Source organism: Larimichthys crocea, chromosome XX (genome assembly GCF_000972845.2).
Source record: "Larimichthys crocea isolate SSNF chromosome XX, L_crocea_2.0, whole genome shotgun sequence".
Classification (NCBI taxonomy): domain Eukaryota; kingdom Metazoa; phylum Chordata; class Actinopteri; family Sciaenidae; genus Larimichthys; species Larimichthys crocea.
The window spans coordinates 18,770,302-18,786,568 of NC_040030.1; the positions used below are offsets into that span (position 1 = coordinate 18,770,302).

General features: G+C 43.7%; 1 protein-coding gene across 2 annotated transcripts; it reads right to left on the reverse strand.

Moving 5' to 3' along the window:
* Positions 1 to 1,650: 1,650 nt before the first annotated feature.
* On the reverse strand, positions 1,651 to 14,932 carry ptpro (protein tyrosine phosphatase receptor type O). Of its 2 annotated transcripts, XM_027272290.1 has the most exons (15): positions 14,658 to 14,932; positions 13,787 to 13,925; positions 13,239 to 13,359; positions 12,499 to 12,567; positions 10,833 to 10,916; positions 8,644 to 8,679; positions 8,155 to 8,236; positions 7,943 to 8,033; positions 7,757 to 7,833; positions 7,454 to 7,588; positions 5,633 to 5,755; positions 5,192 to 5,346; positions 4,821 to 4,956; positions 4,617 to 4,741; positions 1,651 to 4,474 (listed from the first exon to the last, which is right to left on the reverse strand). In XM_027272290.1, exons 1-14 carry the CDS (start codon positions 14,880 to 14,882, stop codon positions 4,637 to 4,639), a joined length of 1,578 nt encoding a protein of 525 aa, XP_027128091.1. In that variant the 5' UTR covers positions 14,883 to 14,932; the 3' UTR covers positions 1,651 to 4,474; positions 4,617 to 4,636. The 2 variants fall into 2 exon arrangements, with proteins under 2 accessions (XP_027128091.1, XP_027128092.1); XM_027272291.1 differs by lacking the exon at positions 10,833 to 10,916 and having other exon boundaries at positions 14,658 to 14,931.
* Between the last annotated feature and the right edge of the window lie 1,335 nt (positions 14,933 to 16,267).

Here is a 16,267-nt window from a genome sequence, read left to right on the forward strand (position 1 = left end):
AGCACACACTGTATTAAACTGCTGATTTGAGCTGAGTACTTTACGGTTTATTGCTGTTAAGGAGAACGTTTGCGTAATGTTTGCGTAACGTTTGTGTATTTAGTGATGCGTCCTCGAGAAGCCAATCAGAGCGCAGCGTTAGACAGAAATGCATTTGTATGTTTCTAGTTTTCATGGTGCCTTTTTCCATTCAAATCTGCTGAATAAAACATTTACAATCAAATCCCGTCAACGACTTTTTACTTTATTAATCCATTAAAATCAGACATGACACCAGGTTAGACATTTCTTTAACAGAAGCCTTGCTGAGCTGCTGCAATATTTCAGTTCATATTTGTCTCAATCATAATTATAATTATTAATCACAATTACAGTTTGAACCTTAAATTGATAATTAGTTACGGAGTGTTAAAGTGTTACGGAGTGTTAAAGTGTTACGGATTCAGCAGCTAACGCACAGGTCTGTGTTGTGACTCAGCAGTTTGTTAAAAATGTTTGATGTGAAACCTCGCCGAGCGTTTCAGAGGCGTTCAGACTGTTGACTGCTCAGATTTGGTCATTTTCCTATGTTCTTCTAAACATGCTTCTACATGTGTAAATATGCTACGTACTTCATTTGTTTCTCTTTTGTCTTTTTACCACCGGCAGTTTGCGGGGGGGTATTTTATTTTGAAAATCCAGTGGATTCTGTGTGCTGTTTCTGTGTCTGGCTTCCTGTCAGCTCCAGGTGCTCTGTGGAAACTGACGCGGTGAAATTTAGGGGAGAGATTGTAACATTTCAATGTGCCCAAAATACAGAGTGTTACAGAGTGTTAGAGTGTTACGGAGCGTCAGAGTGTTACGGAGTGTTAAAGTGTTACGGAGTGTTAGAGTGTTACGGAGTGTCAGAGTGTTACGGAGTGTCAGAGTGTTACGGAGTGTCAGAGTGTTACAGAGTGTTAGTGTTGCGGAGTGTTAGTGTTATAGAGTGTTAGAGTGTTACGGAGTGTTAGAGTGTTACGGAGTGTCAGAGTGTTACGGAGTGTCAGAGTGTTACGGAGTGTTAAAGTGTTACGGAGTGTTAGAGTGTTGCGGAGTGTCAGAGTGTTACGGAGTGTCAGAGTGTTGCGGAGTGTCAGAGTGTTGCGGAGTGTTAGAGTGTTGCAGAGTGTTACGGAGTGTCAGAGTGTTACAGAGTGTTAGTGTTGCGGAGTGTTAGAGTGTTACAGAGTGTTAGTGTTATAGAGTGTTAGAGTGTTACGGGGTGTCAGAGTGTTACGGAGTGTCAGAGTGTTACGGAGTGTCAGAGTGTTACAGAGTGTTAGAGTGTTGCAGAGTGTTACGGAGTGTTAGAGTGTTACAGAGTGTTAGAGTGTTGCAGAGTGTTAGAGTGTTGCAGAGTGTTACGGAGTGTCAGAGTGTTACAGAGTGTTAGAGTGTTGCGGAGTGTTAGTGTTACGGAGTGTTAGAGTGTTACGGAGTGTTAGTGTGTTACGGAGTGTTAAAGTGTTAGTTTTAGTTTGTGATTACGTTCACATAGAGAAACTAATTATGTAAACTGCAACAGTTCCGTCTTCCGATCAGAACGTTTGAACAGGTTCAGCTCAGTTGTTGGTGAATAAAGTCAGAGGTCGTTCGGAGGTCGTGTGTGTGTAAAATCTGGACAGGAAGTCAAACAGGACAAACTGCAACATTTTATTTGTTCCAACACACACACATTAAAACTCTGTGACAGAGATCCGTGTTTAAGTGACACAATGCACAAAATGGCACCAATGACGAACAAGTTGGACGAACACGAAGAAGAAAGAATCGTAGAAGTGTACAGTGCTGAGCGTCCGGGCGCCGTCGCCACGCCGACTGTCAGCTTTCATCTTTTGTTACGACGCTCGTACCAAAGTGCGACGAGTTCTCATCACGTCTACGCGACGTCGTGATGAGAGAACTTCTGGCTCAGGTAACGATGATTCACATACACAACGAGTTTTAAAAAACAAACCTCTAAAGCAACTTTCACAAGAATTACTTCGTCATGACGAGTAGAAACAGGAGTTACGCAGTAGTAGTATGTACAGTACGTGAGATGAAACCTTTCAGAGCGAGCGGCGAGCGAGCCGACCGACAGGTAAAAGACTTCAGGTGTTTGAACCACAAGGCCACAATGACGAATCATTTTACAACAAACACTGAAGCGTCCGACGACACATTCATTATCTCGGACATTTTGAGTTTTTACAGACTGAATACGAGTGCGTCAAAGTAACGAGCAGACGTCAGGAGCAGCTTTAAAGTTTTAGTCCTCCAGATCCTTTAAAGGTCTTAGAGACAGTTTAACTCGACCGCAGACTCCAAGACTGGTCCCAGATTTGATCTCTGGTCTCAGGCTCCAAGACTGGTCTCAGATTTGATCTCTGGTCTCAGACTCCAAGACTGGTCTCAGATTTGATAGACTCTGGTCTCAGGCTCCAAGACTGGTCTCAGATTTGGACTCTGGTCTCAGGCTCCAAGACTGGTCTCAGATTTGATAGACTCTGGTCTCAGACTCCAAGACTGGTCTCAGATTTGATCTCTGGTCTTGGTCATGATATGTTACGAAATTCTCTGATAAATCTTGTTAAAGTCTTCGATGCATTTTGGATTTGTTGGCACTTCATTAAATTTTAAGATTTATGGTTCAAAACCAGATTAAAACCTTTAACGTGTCCAAGACAGAAAAGCCGCCCCGCCTGTCGGCTCTTATTTTGACGACACCCTTGTACTTCCTGTAGTGTAAAGTGTGACTGAGGTCGCCGTCGCTCGTCTGTTCACATTCTCTAACGTCATCGAGGAAGTGAGAAAAGTTTCTTTTGCCCTTCAAGTCAAAAGTTCAGTAGAAAAACTAACTAAAAATTAAATGAATTAATTTGATGTGATAACGAGCAGAAAAAGGCTCCGCGACACGTTTCTGTACAGCTGTCGAGTTTCAGACGTTTTCGTAAACTGATTTTGTTTCAGCGCCCAAAAACTTCAAAATGAGCTTCAAGATTTTTTATGTTTTGATCAGATTTCAAATAAACATTTATGTTGATGTTATAAATTGAAACTTTTCGAACACGTTCAAACTTTGAAGATGTCAAACAGTCAGACTGCTTCAATAAAATTTGATGATTTAAATTTTTTTTTAAGTATTTTTATTTCAGGTGCTGAAACAAAATGAATGAAGTCAAAACATTAAAATTTTTTTGGATGTTTGATCCTGATACGTTTCATTCTGTTTGTGATCCGGTCCAGCTCGGTCCGGTCCGGTCCGGCTCGGCTCGGTCCGGCTCTGAGCCAATATGTTTTCAGTCTTTTTCCAAACTCAGTGTCGTGAAGGGAAACTGGATATCTGGACAGATTCTTGGTTCATCAGTCCGATCCGTTCCTCTGTTGTTCGTGTCCAAACAGGAAGTGACATCACTAACGTTAAACTACGTCTTCCCACAGTGCAGGATGGGTCGGGCAGCGCCGAGGCCTCAGTGCAAATACAAACTACAGCTCTATGACCATGGCTAGTGTCTAAACAGCCTTCAGCACGCCCGACCCGACCCGACAGAACGGAGGGGCGGCATGAGGCACTCGAGTTTCCACGGGAAGGCGTTTGTCCTTCAGCCGTCGACCTTCAGTTTGTCTGCAGACCCAGCAAACATTCGGACACCCAATTTCACGGACGGGATCAAAAGTTCAGACGCCGTCTGTTTGGAGTCGAGCAGCATCGGAACCAGAACCAAACCAGAACCATTTTAAATGACATGGACCTGATTCCTTGACGGGGCAACGCGACCACGAAATGTTCTGTACCAAAGTTTGAGGGCGTCTTGGACCTGACGAGCTCTTTAAGTTCAGAATATTTGAATAATTAAAAATCAGCTTCATCGGGTCGGACGTGAAGTTTGTGCTCGCCGTCTGTCCGTCCGTCCGTCGATGCTTGCTGGGTTCGATCTGTGCAGCAGTCCTGGCAGTCGGTTAGCGTGTTGGTGTTTTTTCAGTTATTTAAATGTTGCGGTAACGTTTGGCAGTGTGTCACGGTGAAATCCCGCCTGCGTCCGAAGGAGCCAGGAAAGCTGCACGCTGCGAGCGGCGAGCTAACGATGAAAGAGCGCTAAACTAACGGATGAAGAACGTTTGAAGCAGAGGAAGAGGCCGGTGTGCTTGCTGGTTTTTTTTCAGCGACTCCTGAGATCAAAACTTAAAAGTCCAAATGAAAAACTGCCGACTCGGCTCCACCGACTCGCTGCCTCACGTCGTATGAACGAGGACGAACACAGTGTAGACATCCAATCACAGCACGGAGCTCGTTAACTCCTCCAACTCCTCCTCCCACGTTGACGTGAATCAGTCCGGTTCAGAGGGCGGGGTTTGTGGTTCAACATGTGGGTCAGTCAGTGAAGGCTCCGTAAGCAGATCCATCCCGTGGTGTTGATTGGATGATGACAGGATGGATGCCTGAAGCTCAGGAGGTCGGCGTGTTCGCAGCCTGCAAGACCACAAGAGGGGATGTCACCAAGCAGCCAATCAGAAGCAAGCTTCAACAAACTGTCATGTAAAAGTTAATTATTCATAAGCATAAAATGGCGGCTCCTGATTGGACGTTGGAGCAGGCTGGTCAGCTGACTCACGTCTGGAGGAGCCGTCGTCATTATGTCTTGCTGGCGTTCTCGTAGATGACGTCAGAGGTGATGGACTGCTGCTTCTTCTTCTGCCACATGAGGAGGACGCACTGATGGATGAACACGTACTGCTCCTGCAACCACAAACCATCAGCAAACCTTCAGAGAACCATGTGTGTGTGTGTGTGTGTGTGTGTGTGTGTGTGTGCTGACCTCAGTCTGGACCATGGACAGGCGGTGTGACCTCATCTCTGACACCATCCCCAGGATGTCGGCGAACTCGTGTTCTCTGATGTGCTGCATGAGGCGGTCCAGAGCGATGAACGTCCCCGTCCGACCCACGCCGGCGCTGACACACAGAACCACACACAGGTGAGAGACAGACAGAACCAGGTCCAACAACATAATGGACGCAACATCATCGCTCTAAGAGGAAGTGATGTCGACTTCCTGCTGCAACTCATTAAATATTCAAAGATGAACCATAGAACACTTCCTGTTTACTTGAACACAAAGTTCTGTTCTAGAGTTCTAATCGGGTTCTGATCTGTGACCACAGACTGGGATCAGAACCTGGTCCTGACCTGCAGTGGACCACGATCGGGTCTTTGGTCCTGTTGGCCTGCTGTCGGACGATGTGGACAAACTGCAGGATGCTCTCGATGGCGTTGACCGTGGGGACGCCGTGATCCGGCCACGAGGTGTAGTTCAGGTGGAGGACGTCCTGAGACTCATCGGCCTGCAGGGGGAGACAGAGAGGTCAGAAACACACGTATGTAACATGGAACATGTATCATGGAACATGGAACATGTATCATGGAACATGTATCATGGAACATGTATCATGTATCATGGAACATGGAACATGTATCATGGAACATGTATAATGGAACATGGAACATGTATCATGGAACATGTATCATGGAACATATATCATGGAACATGTATCATGTATCATGGAACATGGAACATGTATCATGGAACATGTATCATGGAACATGTATCAGAGGACCTGCTGCACTCACATAGCCCAGTCTGAACTTCCTGATGGTCCACTCAGGAGACTCCGACTCCGACAGCATCTCCACGCTGATCTCACCGTACATGACCGGCTCGTCTGTGAACGGCCAGTAATGATCGCACTTCACCTGAGACAGGAAAGAGAAATACAACACATGGATTTAATATATGACACATAATACATTGTCTACATATCTCTACACTCTCTACATTATCTACATATCTCTACACTATCTACATTATCTACATAGCTCTACATATCTCTACATATCTCTACACTATCTACATCATCTACATATCTCTACATTATCTACATATCTCTACACTATCTACATCATCTACATATCTCTACATTATCTACATATCTCTACACTATCTACATTATCTACATATCTCTACACTATCTACATCATCTACATATCTCTACAGTATCTACATATCTCTACACTATCTACAGTATCTACATATCTCTACACTATCTACATTATCTACATATCTCTACACTATCTACATTATCTACATATCTCTACACTATCTACATTATCTACATATCTCTACACTATCTACATTATCTACATATCTCTACACTATCTACATTATCTACATATCTCTACACTATCTACATTATCTACATATCTCTACACTATCTACATTATCTACATATCTCTACACTATCTACATTATCTACATATCTCTACACTATCTACATTATCTACATATCTCTACACTATCTACATTATCTACATATCTCTACACTATCTACATTATCTACATATCTCTACACTATCTACATTATCTACATATCTCTACACTATCTACATTATCTACATATCTCTACACTATCTACATTATCTACATATCTCTACACTATCTACATTATCTACATATCTCTACACTATCTACATTATCTACATATCTCTACACTATCTACATTATCTACATATCTCTACACTATCTACATTATCTACATATCTCTACACTATCTACAGTATCTACATATCTCTACACTATCTACATTATCTACATATCTCTACACTATCTACATTATCTACATATCTCTACATATCTCTACATTATCTACACATCTCTACATTATCTGCATATCTCTACATTATCTACATATCTCTACATATCTCTACATTATCTACATATCTCTACATTAGCTACATTATCTACATATCTCTACATTATCTACATATCTCTACATATCTCTACATTATCTACATATCTCTACATTATCTACATATCTCTACATATCTCTACATTAGCTACATATCTCTACATTATCTACATATCTCTACATTAGCTACATATCTCTACATTAGCTACATTATCTACATATCTCTACATTAACTACATATCTCTACATATCTCTACATTATCTACATTATCTACATATCTCTCCATTATCTACATATCTCTCCATTATCTACATATCTCTACATATCTCTACATTACCTACATATCTCTACATTAGCTACATTATCTACATATCTCTACATTAACTACATATCTCTACATATCTCTACATTATCTACATATCTCTACATTATCTACATGTCTCTACATATATCTACATTACCTACACTATCTACACTATCTACATTATCTACATAGCTCTACATTACCTACACTATCTACATATCTCTACACTATCTACATTATCTACATATCTCTACATTATCTACATATGTCCACACTGTCAGTCTGTCTGTGCACGAACATCAGCCGGTTCAAGTCCAGCATGGACCAAAATATGGAAGCACTCCTGGTCCTGCTGAGGTGCCCTTGAGCAAGGTTGTTATACATCATGTTTAAATGCTCACCCTCCGTCGCTCGTTACACTGCGTCAGCATGACGATGATCGGAGATTTCTGCTGCAGCACCATCTTCCAGAAGTCGTTGCGTGTTTCGGGCAGCGGGCCCTGAGTGGCGATGTACTCCTTAGCGTGTTTGTAGCCCTGAACACATAAACACGCTAACCGTCATACAAAGAACACGTGATGAGATGAAGCAGGTTTCTGTGTTACTGTAGTACTTGTACTGCGTGTTGAAGTACTCGTAGTACTTTGTGTAGAAGTACTTGTACTGCGTGCTGAAGTACTCATAGTACTGCGTGTAGTACTCACAGGGATGTAGTTGGCGTTGACGTAGTCCGAGCCTTCGTCGTTGTGCATGCAGATCAGTTTGACTCGACTGAAGTCGTCTGGAGGGAAAATGAAGAAGTCTTTATTTCAAAATAAAAGCTCTCAGTGTTTTATGAGCTTCAGAATAAAATCTGTTGTCTCCCATGATGCTTTGCTGTCAGGACTCACAGGGCAGGATGTTGGTGTATCTGTTCTTCGGCCTGTTGACGGGCAGGTCAGCTGCATCATGGGAAAGATCCAGCCCGACGCTTTTCAGCTCCTGAAACAAAAAAATCAACCAACACGTGAAAGAAGACGCCGTGTTTGATGAACACGTGAGGAACACGTGAGGAACACGTGATGAACACGTGTTGTCAGCTGACGAATCATGTGACCTTTACCTCAAACTGCAGAGAGAACTTGTACGCTGAGTCTTTGCTCATCTCTTTGAAGTACGCGTCGAAATCATCCAACTGCACAAGACTGAAACAGAGAACACGCCAACGTGAGGGACACGCAACACAACACGCAACAACACGCAGCACGACACGCAACAACACGACACGCAACATCACGACACGCAACAACACGACACGCAACAACACGACACGCAACAACACGCAGCACGACACGCAACAACACGACACACAACAACACGCAACACGACACGCAACAACACGCAGCACAGATTCACAGAATCATGAAATCTTGACGTATTCATGAGATTTCTTGACGGTGATTTTACTTTGAAATCATGTGAAGTCAAAACAAACAGCTGACACGTCTGTGACATGTGTGATGTCATCGGAGCGATGTCACACACACAAATGAAATTAAATGATTCCAATAAACAAAGGGCGCGGTGGAGTCACGTGGCGTCGTCTCGTTACCTCGTCAGTTTCCGTTTCTTTAACGCCGTCTTGCTCCTAAAAAATAAAAATAGATTACAGATTACTCTGTGATACTCCATTACTCTGAGCTCTGCTGTATTACAGTACTCGGCTGCAGTCTTCAGGGTTTGACCGATTCAAGTTTAAAGTTTGATTTAAATTCATCAAAATGTTTGACGTGTAAAAGTCAAATGTTTGTTCAAATCAAACGTCACTTTCATGTTTGACAAAATGAAATATGTAGATTATATTCTGCTTTTATTGAATTATTTAAAATTTTATTTTTAAATTCAAATATTCAGATTTAAACTTGAAGTCAAACTGGAAAAAGAAGTTTAATGATCGTCATGATGTAAATATGAAACGCGTTTACGTAATTCACTAAAACAGATTCAACTTTAAAAATCTTTTGACTTTTGTCAAACATGAAAAGTTTGATCGATCGGTCGAACCCAGAAAACTTTGAACGGTTCGTCGTCATGCTCGAGGTTCAAATCATATTTAATATTTCATGTTTTACGGAGATGTCTCGTTCAGACGTGCAGCCTTCGTTCATGCTTCTTTAAAGATTCACCTCCAGACAACAGGAAGTGAATCTTTAATGAGCTTCATGCAGGAAAACATCCGAGTCTAACAGAACTACAGACGGCTGATCTGAGGTCAGCTACAGACCGACGGCATGCAGACATGGAGCGAAGCCGTGGTTAGCATCACAGTTAGCATCATGCTACATCCAACATGTTAGTAGATTTAGTTGAACCACAGACACAGCAGAGACAGAGTTCAACATGTCCACTTCCTGTTTCCTGTCAAGCTAAACTTTTTCAAGTCTCGTGATTTTCTTTGTTTTCTTGTCAACAAATCCTGAAAAACACTCCGACAGTCGCTAACGTCTTCTTCTGTGGTGCCGTAAAGATCAACGATCCTCCGTCACCACGAACACAAACACAGTTCATATCACATTGCATAAATGAGTTCAGTCTAAAATATCTGCTTTAGGATTTAGAGCCAAATAAAATGAGTTTTCTGAACATAATTAATTCGAAGCCTTGAAGTCACGTCACATGAACTTCTTTTAAATCTGGTGTTCCACACGGCTCCACCTCAGAGCCTTTATCTTTGTCTAGTCACATGAACGAAAAGGGGGCCTTGTGGAAGACCACATTCAACGTTCAGAGAGTTCTGTGACAGGAGACCATGAAGACCCGTAAAACTAAACTAACTACTGCTAATGCAGCAGTTTATCACGGTCGACCACGTCAAGACCGTCACAGAAGAAGAACAGCATTAGTCTGATGAAGGTTCTCGTTAAAACTGGACTTCTTCGTTTTCAGACTGACTGGTGAGGAGTCTCAGGTGTTTACCTCTGTGGGCTCATCCAACACCTACAATCCAGCAACTCACATGAGGCTGGGTGGGTCAACGATCCACATGTGTTCTTAACGATCCACATGTGTTCTTAACGATCCACAGGTGTTCTTAACGATCCACAGGTGTTCTTAACGATCCACAGGTGTTCTTAACGATCCACATGTGTTCTTAACGATCCACAGGTGTTCCTAACGATCCACATGTGTCCTGCTGGATGGAGGGGTGTCTCCATAAAGTCTTCCAAGGCATCCACAAGCCCACAGAGGTAAATACCTGGGACCAGTTGAAACGTCTTCAAGTCCAGTCAACTACGAGATGAGCAAGAACCTTCACAGACGACAACTTTTGTTATTTCAGCCCAAACACCTCGTGTCTATGTTCATGTGACAGCGCCTCCTAGAGTTTGTGCTGGAAGTCAGGTGATGTTACAGAGCCTCAAAGTCCACAGAGGAAGAAGGTCGGGGTTGGACACCTCCACACACCTGGAGGTAAAACTGAGTATCATCTGCATAAAAATGGATTCTATATTTTGTCTTTAAGGGGGAAACATGTAAAAACAGACAGAACAGGACCAGAATCAGTCCAACACAACACATCTGTACATGAACTGCTGCTTTTGGTATTTTCATGGGATTTGTTGACAAGAGTTCAAACACAGAATATCACTAGACTTCTTTGGTTCTGGATCCAGAGGTGGTCCGATGACTCCACACTGAGGTTCATTATGAAACAGAGTCTCTGATCAATACTGTGGGCTGTGGCTCTGCTAAGACATGCCCCTGAAATGCAGTGTTTCTGGCCAGCAAGTGCTTACTTACCAAGGATTAATATAAAAAGCCAAAAGATAGTCAGTCCAAAGGCAGGATGGCAGTAGGGTAAGGAAGGCAAAGAGGCTTCTTCGCCTGAAGGGGTCCAAATAAAAGAAATCAAATAAAACACAGACAATAAGAAAGAAATACAGACACCAGGGGGCGACAGAACATGGCTCCGTTAGTAAAGAGGCACAGAGCTTCACATTAGTGCTCAACACACAGTTAATGCATCATGCAGCAGAAAGTGTCCCGTTGTCCCGTTGACAACAGCACTCTGTTTGCTGACGGACGTCAATGGCCGCTCTGTCTCATTGAACAACCTCCAGCCTGAGTCTGTGACATCACTGCGTCCTCCCGGCCCGGTCCACAATGCAACACTCAGCAGGGACCCTCGTCGTGTATGAACAAGTCCACATTTCACTCGACGGTGACGTCAGACCACGTGACAGCCGCCTTAATCAACCTGATGTCTCGTTAACGTTCGGGTCACGACCCTGCTGATGCAGAGAGCGACTGGGACTCGTCTTTGGGTCCAATTAGCTTTTTTAAACCACAACGAGTTCTGGTTCTGGTTACTGTTCCCAAATATAAAGCTCAACAAAGACGACAGAGTTCGTTTGGTTGCTTCTGTTTAGAAAGATTTGACAACTACTTTTGTCAAATGATAGAAAAAAGTTTGTAGAAGAAGGTTTATATGTTTATATGTTTATATATTTATATGTTGTTGGTCCTGCATTGACACAAGCGTTAAAAGATCTGATACGGACCTCTGTGGTTCTGATCAGACACGTGTTATAAGAAGACACATTTTCTAAAGTTTAAATTCTAACGTGTCTCTGATTAAGGAAAAGAAAAATGTTCCAGTCGCAGCTCAAGGGGATTTCAGGGAAAACTGAAATATATAAATTAATAATTAATAATTAAAGTCTTAAATGTTTTATACTTGTTATATTTTTAGTTATATCTGTATACAAATGAAAGATCTATCATGTATTATAGTGAAAACAACAGGACCCAGTATGTAGCCTTGAGCTACACCACAGCAGCTGCTTTTGGTCTTTTCAGGAGATTTGAAGATGTAAATTAAAATATTTCTTTAAAATAAAATCTGTTTTATTCTGCTTCAGAGAGAACAAATGAAACGACATGATCTCGTTTAGCTTGTTTTCTCGTTTTCAAACTTCATCTTAGATAAAAACGATTCATTGTTGAAGATTTTCGACTTTTCTCTGCATCAGCGGCGTCCTCGCCGTCCTCGCCGTCTCTCGTCACAGACATGCACAGTCAAAGCATAAACACGACTCCACGGTCACACTGAGACACTCTGATGGACATTTAGTGCGTTTAGTGATGGAGAGTCAAATACGACAGCAGATGGAAACCAAAGGTCTGCCTTAACTGACCGTCTTTCAGCTGTTATATTAATCTGTAATCTGACACGTCGAATTTTTAAGAATAAATGACTGAATTGTTTCTCAGTTTGTCTCTTTAATCCTGAGCTTTCATCAACAAACACCCCATTTCAGATGCTCGTCATCATCATCTACTCTCACTCTGATTGGCTCTCTGGAGGTGTTTGCAGCGTCAGGCTGAATCTAACCAATCGCCCGCTGACATCATTAAACTCAAAGACGTCCTTTGATCATGTGACACAGACAGACGGAGGTCGTACCAGTTATACGGGAGTTTCCCGTCTCGTTCAAACGAAGCGAAGTTGACGAAGGTCTCGGCGCCGCACTCCCTGAAAGAGAAAACAGAAACGAGCGGCTCAAAGAGGAAGTCCCAAATATCTGATGACCAATCAGAAAAAAGAGGAAGTGAGCTGAGAAAATCGGACTAAGAGTCAAACCCTGTTTGAGTCTGAGAAAACGCTCACACAACAACACACACATATCATATATATATATATATATATATATATATATATTATATATATAATAATTATATATATATAATATATATAATACGGGCTTTCTTTAAATTAACGTTAACGTGGAATCATTTTAATTTGAAGCTTTCATTCATGTTCATGTCACAGGAAGTGGATCGTGTTAAAGATTATAACATGAACCAGGCGAAGCGTCAGCAGGGCGTGAGCAAGTGACAACTTATGATTATGATTATTTGAATCTGTGTTATTATGTTTGTATTTCATTTACACCATAGAGGTGATTTACCTGTGGAGGTGTGGGGGTTTGTACCTGGTGGAGGTGTTTGGGTGGAGGTGTGTGGTGTGACCTGGTGGAGGTGTTGGGTGGAGGTGTGTTGTAACCTGGTGAAGGTGTGTTGTTACCTGGTGGAGGTGTTGGGTGGAGGTGTGTTGTACCTGGTGGAGGTGTTGGGTGGAGGTGTGTTGTACCTGGTGGAGGTGTGTTGTACCTGGTGGAGGTGTTGGGTGGAGGTGTGTTGTACCTGGTCATCTGCAGGTGTTTCTTTCGGAGGACGAGCAAAAAGAGAACGAGCAGACTGACGAGGAGAACGCTGAGGACGACCAGAGCAGAGATAGCTGCTACGCTGGGATTCATCTCTTTAGCTGCAGACAGACAGACAGACAGACAGAGAGACAGAGAGACAGACAGACAGACAGACAGAGAGACAGACAGGCAGACAGACAGAGACAGACAGACAGAGAGACAGAGAAAGAGACAGACAGACAGACAGAGAGACAGACAGACAGACAGAGAGACAGACAGACAGGCAGAGAGACAGAGAGAGACAGGCAGAGAGACAGAGAGAGACAGGCAGAGAGACAGAGAGACAGACAGACAGGCAGAGAGACAGAGAGAGACAGGCAGACAGACAGAGAGACAGAGAGACAGACAGACAGAGAGACAGACAGACAGAGAGACAGACAGACAGTTATTAATTATTATTAGTAATTCATTCATAATAATCTTTAACCCTTTGATGAGCGCCTGTCCTGACGTGGTCGTATCAGTCCAGAGGACAGCGCCACCTACCGACGGTGGTGATGGTGATGTGTGCGGGCTTGCTGGGCGTGCTGTAGCTGAAGCTGGTGACGGTGCAGTTGTAGGTGGAGGACGGCATCAAACCGGACACCGTCACCACGTGAGAGCTCGCCGTCTGAGGCTCCCGAGCCTGACGGAGACAGGAAGAGTCATCACTGACAGGTGAGTCCTTCAGCCAATCACAGAGGGTTTAAACAAGCTGAGAGACAGACTGACAAACACTCCTGTGTGTATATGTGTGTGTGTGTGTGTGTGGTAATGGTGTGATATGGGTGTGTGTGTGTGTGTGTGTGTGATGGTGTGTGGTGATATGTGTGTGTGTGTTTGCTGTGTGTGTGTGTATATGTGTGTGTGTGGTGTATGTGTTATGGTATTGTGTCATTGTATGTGTGGTGTGTTTCTGTGTGTGTGTGTGGTGGTCTGTGTGTGTGTGTATATGTGTGTGTGTGTGGTGTGTGTGTTGTTGTGTGTGTATATGTGTGTGTGTGTGGTGTTGTGTGTGTGGTGGTTGGTGGTGTTGGTATATGTGTGGTGTGTGTGTGTGTTGTGTCTGTGTGTGGTGTTTGGTGTGTGTGTGTGTATGTGTATATGTGTGTTGTGTGTGTGTGTGTGGTGGGTGTGTGTGTCTGTGTTGTGTATAATAATAATTTACTTAAGTGCAACGTGAAATGTAAACTTTAGAGTCACTCTCCTGTGGCAGATTTAAAAGAATGAAACTTCAAACATGAAGTCTGTTCTTCTTTCTGTTTCTCTTTACTTTCACTTCATGTTTTGCAGAGGACTCGTCTCTCTATGCACATTAAATATTAAATTTATATATATTTAATATATTGTACTGTATACACACATGAAGCCGTCGTACCTTCAGCTCCTTGCTCGGTCTGTTGGCCTGACAGACGACCTGGTAATAGTCCACCACTCCCTCCTCGGTCCACAGCAGAGTCACGGACGAGTGCGTGGCGTTGACGGCGTACAGCGAGCGTGGTGGAGCCGGCTCTGTAACGGACACGACACGAGGAGACACGATGAGACACGAGGAGACACGATGAGACACGAGGAGACACGAGGAGAGCTGATCTGAGTTCATGTGAAGGAAACAGCTGCAGGTGTGAAGCGACACAGCGAGCTGACTAAAAATACAGAAGAGGAAGCTGGAGACAGTTTCATTTCAACACAGAGACATGTCCACAACACAGAGACATGTCCACAACACAGAGACTGCAGGAGACATGTCCACACAGAGACATGTCCACAACACAGAGATATGTCCACAACACAGAGACATGTCCACAACACACAGACTGCAGGAGACATGTCCACACAGAGACATGTCCACAACACAGAGACTGCAGGAGACATGTCCACAACACAGAGACATATCCACAACACAGAGACTGCAGGGGACATGTCCACAACAGAAGACTGCAGGAAGACATGTCCAGCAACACGAGACATGTCCCAAAACACAGAGGACATAGCCACAACCACAGAAGCTATGCAGGAGACATGTCCACAACACAGAGACATGTCCACAACACAGACTGCAGGAGACATGTCCACAACACAGAGACATGTCCACAACAACGAGAACTGCACGAGACATGTCACAACACAGAGACTGTCCAAACACAGAGACTGCAGGAGACATATCCACAACACAAGACATGTCCACAACACAGACTGCAGGAGACATGTCCACAACACAGAGACATGTCCACAACACACAGACTGCAGGAGACATGTCCACAACACAGACTGCAGGAGACATGCCCCACAACACAGAGACATGTCCACAACACAGAGACGGTGCAGAGACATGTTAGCACACACAGAGACATGTCCACAACACATCAGACTGCAGAGACATGTCTCACAACACAGAACGGCAGAGACATGTCCCAACACAGGAGACATGTCCACAACACACAGACTGCAGGAGACATGTCCACAACACAGAGACATGTCCACAACACAGAGACTGCAGGAGACATGTCCACAACACAGAGACATGTCCACAACACAGACTGCAGGAGACATGTCCACAACACAGAGACATGTCCCACAACACACACACTGCAGGAGACATGTCCACAACACAGACTGCAGGAGGAACATGTCACACAACACAGAGACATGTCCCACAACACACAACTGCAGAGACATGTCCCACAACACAGAGACATTCCACCACACAGACTGCAGGAGACATGTTCCACAACACAGAGACATTCCACAACACACAGACTGCAGGAGACATGTCCACAAACACAAGACATGTACACAACACAGAGACTGCAGGAGACTGTCCACAACACAGAGACATGCCCACAACACAGACTGCAGGAGACATGTCCACAACACAGAGACATGTCCACAACACACAGACTGCAGGAGACATGTCCACAACACAGACTGCAGGAGACATGTCCCAACACAGAGCCCGCCGGCAGGGCGGGGGGGTGGGGACATGTC

What these genes read in the sequence shown, in the direction of transcription:
- ptpro (XM_027272290.1), bottom strand. Translation starts at nt 14,882, where the DNA reads ATGAACTCAGATCAGCTCTCCTCGTGTCTCCTCGTGTCTCATCGTGTC. An exon ending in GCTTTTTATATTAATCCTTG is followed by an intron (nt 8,680 to 10,832) that starts GTAAGTAAGCAC and finishes TTTATTTTTTAG; the next exon opens with GAGCAAGACGGCGTTAAAGA. An exon ending in TCAACGCCAACTACATCCCT is followed by an intron (nt 7,589 to 7,756) that starts GTGAGTACTACA and finishes TTATGTGTTCAG; the next exon opens with GGCTACAAACACGCTAAGGA.